Source organism: Mustela erminea, chromosome 2, assembly GCF_009829155.1.
Source record: "Mustela erminea isolate mMusErm1 chromosome 2, mMusErm1.Pri, whole genome shotgun sequence".
Taxonomy (NCBI): domain Eukaryota; kingdom Metazoa; phylum Chordata; class Mammalia; order Carnivora; family Mustelidae; genus Mustela; species Mustela erminea.
Genome location: NC_045615.1, coordinates 30846305 through 30852304, shown reverse-complemented (window position 1 = coordinate 30852304; position 6000 = coordinate 30846305). Strand labels below are relative to the sequence as shown.

The window sequence follows — 6000 nt, the reverse complement described above, 5'->3', positions numbered from 1 at the left end:
ATGTGGTTTACCTCGCTGATCCTGCTGCCAGGTTTTACACACTCTCCTCAGAAGTAAAACAACTGAAGCCGAAGGATACTGAGCAACTCCGGGCATGGGCGCCAGAACTGTCACAGAAAATTTGCTTCCCGAGTATTCCTTCCAACTTCCCTTCCTGCGCCCACGTGAGCCATAGCGCCAGCCCATCAGCAAGGTCTTAGCGTTTCCTGCTGCTGCAATCTGTAACTTGATTTTGGATTTTTTCTTTCTTTCTTTCTTTTTTCTTTTTTTTTTTTTTTAATTGCAGTTCTGGGGATCTTACTTTTAGCAAAACTTTGTTGGTTGGGGGACTTTTAAAGCAGTCTATTTCCTTAGCCAAGTCACGAAGGCTCAGACACTTTTCCTCCATGCCCGGGCTACACTAAGGTTAAACCGCAGCAAAGGAAAGAAACACACACCCGCTGTTTATTTGGGGGGAGGGGAAGTAAAGGTTTGCAGCTAAGTTATCACGATCCCTCGCGCCACCCCCGGTCTGGCACTCTTGGCTGACACGTACATCGTCTATTAAATGTTGTTCGCGGACGCAGATACATAATATATTCATTTTTATCTTTGGTAAAATATAAATGAAATTGTCAGCGCGCTCGTGTCTGTTTGTTTGTATAAGGCTATCAAAAGAAGTCAGAGAGGAGGCTGTGGCCCGGATCCTGACCCTGATTGTATGAATAAGTAAGCAGGATGCAAGTGATTGGGTTAGATGCTGCGAAGATTTTTTTTTTTTTTTCAAGTTAGGAAGAGGGTAAAAAGACGGGGTGGGGGGGGCAGGGAAACGATGCATCCCCAAATCCTCACACTTTTGCTCTTTTCAGTCAGTTGCTCTGCTGGCTTCTGCAGGCTTCTAAGGTCTCGCGGCGTAGAAATGCCTGCCCCCCACCCCCTTCCTCGGTCTCCCCTTTCAGTTCAGATGTGCTGATGTGCAGACCGGATTCATCTTCCCCGAGCGGCGGCGGCGGCGGCGGGCGCAGGCGGCGGCGGCAGCTCGCGCTCTACCTCCGGGTCCTGGCAGCGGCGGGGGCGCGGCGCGGGAGCCCGAGCTTCGGTGGCAGCTGAGCCGGCGGGGCGCCGCTCGCCCAGCTGCGGCCGCGGGAAGTTCGGCCGCCAGAAGGACGACCTGGCAGGCGGCGAGCGCCCGCTCCGCCAGAGCCGAGTTTGCCCGCAGCTGCCCCTCCCCGTCTCCGGGAGCCGAGCTCCTTACCTGCCCTCCGCCCACCCGCAGGCCTCTAGCCAACTTCTCCTTGCAACTGGGGGGTAACAGGCACTTCTTGCCCTCCCTACTGTCCCGACGGCACCCGCATGTCTCCGGACACCTGAACACCCCAGGGTCGCTGAGGAGCCTCCCGGCAGGGAGGGGAGCACCGGTTCCCTTGGCGCCGCACATCTGCGCGGACCGCGGACGCCTCACCTCCGGGTCCCGTCGCTTCCTTTTCCTCCAGGGGAGGAGGATGGGGTTGAAAACGCTTCCCCCGAGGATGCTCGTGTGGCTGGTGGCCTCGGGGATTGTTTTCTACGGGGAGCTTTGGGTCTGCGCTGGACTCGATTATGACTACACTTTTGATGGGAGCGAAGAGGATAAAGCGGAGACGATAGACTACAAGGACCCTTGTAAAGCCGGTAAGTGCCTCTCCACGTCGGGACTGTGGCGTGCGGGGGGCTGCCGCGCTGCATTTCCGAGGGCTGGCGGTGGGAGCTCACCTGTTTCCTTCTCCCTCTCACCAGCCCCTCCGTCGCTCCATCCTTGCCCTCCTTTCCTTCTCCTCCCCACCCCCAAATGGCAGTCGCCACGGCCCGAGTTGACTGGAGTTCTGTGCTAGTGGGATCGCATGCCAAGCTCCCGGCTCCCAGTTTGGGAAAAATGTCCAGAGTTCGGATTCCCTTCCCCTCCCCCAGCAAAATGGAATAAGCCGTAAACACAGCTGGCTTGCCGTGGGTTTTAAATACCAGCACTCAGCGGGCTATAAGCATCTGAGGGGACTACACCTCCTCTTTGTTCCAGGGTGCGGTTCCCCAATGTTCGCCTGGGACCGAGTTGGTTAGAGTTCCCCAAAAGATGGGCGGGGATGTTACTGCCACCTCGGGACACCTTTGCTCCCTCTTTTGCCGGGGATCTCAAGTGTGGGATCCAGGCGAGAAGGGGATTGTGACGACCTTGGAAACTCTCACGCTAGATGGAAATCAAATGCTTTTGCCCATTTAAAATAAGCCTTAAAAAAAAATAAAAAATAAAAAAGCTCCAAGTTGTTACCCCATCCAAACTTGCGCCTCCCTTCCTGTGTACACCCCCCGGGAACTGCAGTTTGACCTGCATGGCCTGAAGCTCAGCTTCTCCTCGTCCGTCCGGGATCGCCCCGGGACCTTCCTCTCTACCCCGCGCGTCCAGCGCCTCGGCGGGTCTCCCCTCCCGCTCGGGGCGGTGCTTCCCTCCCGCCGCCTCAGGTCGCAGCCGCACGTGCCGCAGCCGGTGACCACGTGAGCGCAGTGTCCCGGGACTCCGGGGGCCTCCAGGTTCCTGGCCCTGCGGACTTGAGGTTGAGGTGAACCGAATTCATTGTGGACTCACGACTGACTTCGGAAGGAAGGTTACAGGGGTTGTTGGGGCCGACTTCACGGAGTTGTTTGTACGCTAAAGGCACGTTCTGTCCCGTCTCTAGAGGTGTGGGCTTTGGCGAAGCAGAGGGAAGGGAGTGGGCAAAGCATCCAGAGTCCTCGGTGTCTGTGGATTCTGTGCGGGCTGGGTGCGGATGTGACTGCGATTTCTTTCCCTTTCATAGCTAGGTAAACCTGACTGAACCTTTCTTGGTCCCAAAGGAAGGAGAAGTGCACACGGTGAAGGAAAATGCTGGAAATTCCCTTGTTAATTTGTACCGTTGATGACACATTGCTTTGACCAGGGGCCTATGAGTGTTCTGTGCACGTTATCAGATCTTTCTTCATGCGCGCTTACTGGAGATGGTTATTCAAAACTTAGGGTAGCTTAGTAGAAACTTGTCAGTCTGGAACTCGGAATTCTGGTTTAGTTCTATAAGTTTCCTCCTCTCCCCTTTAACACTCAGTCTATCCCACCAGAAGTTTCTCGGGTCTTTCCTGATGGTTTGTGGAACAAGACACCTTTCTGCTGTGATGGATGACTAATGGCTGGACAACCAGAATTCAGTACCATACAACTCCCCAAACATACTTTTTATTGAGGAATTAATTTTGAATCATGTTTGCAACTGGATGAAAATTGTGTATTTTCTTGTTTTAGGTAAAGTAGAAATGACGTGGTATTTCTAAAGATTGTCTAGGAAAACATCTATTCTGAGGTTCTGTTGTATGAAAGATGAGACCAGCTATTAATATGAAAAAAACAGTGCATATGTATACATTGGCCTGATTTCAGGAAAATACAGTTTTCTATACAGATTCAAGAAAAAGTTTATGCCTTTTAAAAATCATTAATTTCAAGTATGAATAAAAGAAGTGTCAAAAATTAGCTAGTACCATTTCAGAAAGTATGTTTTTTAGACTTATATTATATTAGAAATTGTCCAGAATAAGGTTCTGTGAGCATAACTAGTTTTTTTCTATTTAAGAATGTTTTCAATTTTAAAATTCAAGTGGTTGCACCATGTGTATTGAAATCCGCCTCAAGCATGAATGTTTATTATCCTCAGCAAATAAACATCTAGGGCAAGAAAAAAAAAACTTTAAGAACATTTAATTTTTGCTTTTCCTTTATTACTGGTTTATTTTAGAGCATAACCTTTGAGTACAAGAGACATACCTGTGTCTATATGTATATTGTATATGTATAATGAAAGAAAAATAAGAATGACCCAAGTGGAAAGCTGAGAAATTTATCTAAAATCTGAGATCACTGTTTAAATGATCAACGCTGCTTTTTAAATTTAGTGACATGAAAGGGTTTAATTTGCCATCTTGGCTAAAGAGCAGCAAATTTTTTTTTTTTTTTTTTTTTTGTGCCCTCCCTTTTGGCACTGTATAAGACAAGTAAAAGTTGTAATAACAGGAAAAAAAAATTAAATAGCACATTGAACTCCCAAAACAAGAGTCAAAAAAAGGTCACTAAAATAAGAAATATGAGGATGGATCTGTGAAAGAAGGCCACACAAAAGCCAGAGTGCTCTCGAGATTCAGGGGCACCTTTGATCTGCCCTTTCCAAAGAGCAGAGAGGAGGGCATGGACCATAAAGTGTCCTTTCTGAACTTCTCTTATAGCTTTATAGATTTTAAGCACTTTTTAGTACATTATTTTAGATCAATACACAGCCCAATATAGTGAAACTTGTTAATATTCCCATTACACAGATAGGGAAACAGATGCTCCACAAGGTCAAATGGTTGTTAAGATTAACCAGAACTTGATTTGAAGTCTCCTGTCAGCAAAATCTGGCATGCAATTAGGTAGATAGATAGATAAAATAATGACGTTGTATCCTTAGCTGGCCTTTTGGAGGCCTTCCTTGAAATGCAAACAATAGAAATTTGTCCAGGTTTACCTAGAATCTAGACCAATAGAAATGCAGGGACTTTCATATCTGATAAGCATGAAATGACTAAGAAGATAGATAGTTTCATCTTTTCCAAACCCAATTATAATATAAAGTCTTTGAAGATAGGTATCATACCTGTTTTTTAATGTTTATCCCAGTAATAGATTATATTTGTGAAATACTATAATTTTTATACCTATGAGAACTCTAATTTCAAGTTCATGAAACTATTGGACAGAAAGGAAGCCTTGTGTTAACTGAACTTTCACTTAGAAAGCCATTTTGGTATAAGTGAAAGTAGGTAAGTTAGTGCAGTGTAACTGAAGATATATTTACATAGTTGAATCCATTAGGACAGAATTTAGGTAATTAATCTCTCTCTATATATAGATAAACAGAAAGATGCAGATAATTCAAAGAGATATCTGATTGTCTTTCTTCAGCATAGTACATAGCCACCTGAGTTTGCAATCTTACTCTCTCTAGTTCAGAAGGTTCCTAAGGGACACTGGGAAGCTGATGCTGCAGGAAGTCATTCCAGAACAGAGACTGAGGTATCCTGTTTCAGTGTTGTACTGCTCCAATAGGTGTTAATCAGAGTGTTAATATCTGGAAGAGCCTGGGCAAATTTGGTGTGCAAGGTAATCTCTCAGATTTGTCTGGAGATTACCTGGAAAACCAGAGACCCAATAAACCAAGTCTGTATTCCCTACTTCCCCTTCCTCCCTTCTTTTCTCTTTTTGTATTTAAGGGGATATCCGGAAAGCTCAGGCAATTTAAAATAGAATATGCAATAAAGAGGATGGAAGAATTTAGTATTTCAAATGATGGGGAGAGGCTGAGGAGACTGATGACGTAAAATGTTTGTCGAGAAGTTTGTCCTTATCCTTTTGGATAAGTATGAGCACCTTGAAAAAAAAAACCCTTTCTATCCAGAATCTTCTGAGTAAATGTCTCCTTTTCCTGGAAAAAATCCAAACATGATTAAAGGTCAGTGACTTGCAAGGTTAAATTTGCCTTTAGAGTGGCATATGCAGGCCTGTTTACCTAGAAATAGGCTTTTGGCTTCCTAAAGGATTCTTCTTTCTGCTCTTCTTTATATTCAGGGTCCCAGTGTCCTAGTATACTAATTCTTGGAATGATTTTCATAAGTTCATAATCTCTTCTCATTCTTTTGGTCCTCAGTGCTGTCTTTTCTAGCTTCAGAGTCAGCCTCCTAGGTATGATGTTTTAGAATTTGATGTTCAACCCTGTGTTGACTTTATTCTTTCATGATATTAAATATTGAAACGTATATTTCTTGGTCAGCACCTCTGTTGGTTGCCAAATGCTCATGTTAAAAATGCATTTCGTACAGTGGCTTCTCTTCACCAGCTCCTCTTCTCTTAGTTTTCATTCCTCAGAGCTTGTTTTTTCATTTTTTTCTTTTTCCTCCTCCTGCTTCTGATGCCAACTTGGAAGTGGCCAA

At 45.6% G+C, this 6000-nt stretch overlaps 1 protein-coding gene across 3 annotated transcripts in view; it reads left to right on the top strand.

The window, feature by feature from the left end:
* The first annotated feature begins 1469 nt into the window (after positions 1–1469).
* TLL1 (tolloid like 1) overlaps positions 1470–6000 on the top strand; it is a 214684-nt gene continuing 210153 nt past the window's right edge. For 2 of the 3 annotated variants that reach the window (XM_032332601.1, XM_032332599.1), the window contains exon 1: positions 1470–1650. In XM_032332601.1, the coding sequence (XP_032188492.1) occupies positions 1482–1650 (169 nt within the window). In that variant the 5' untranslated portion in view covers positions 1470–1481. The remainder of the gene's footprint in view (positions 1651–6000) is intronic. The other variant, XM_032332600.1, reaches the window with a different exon arrangement.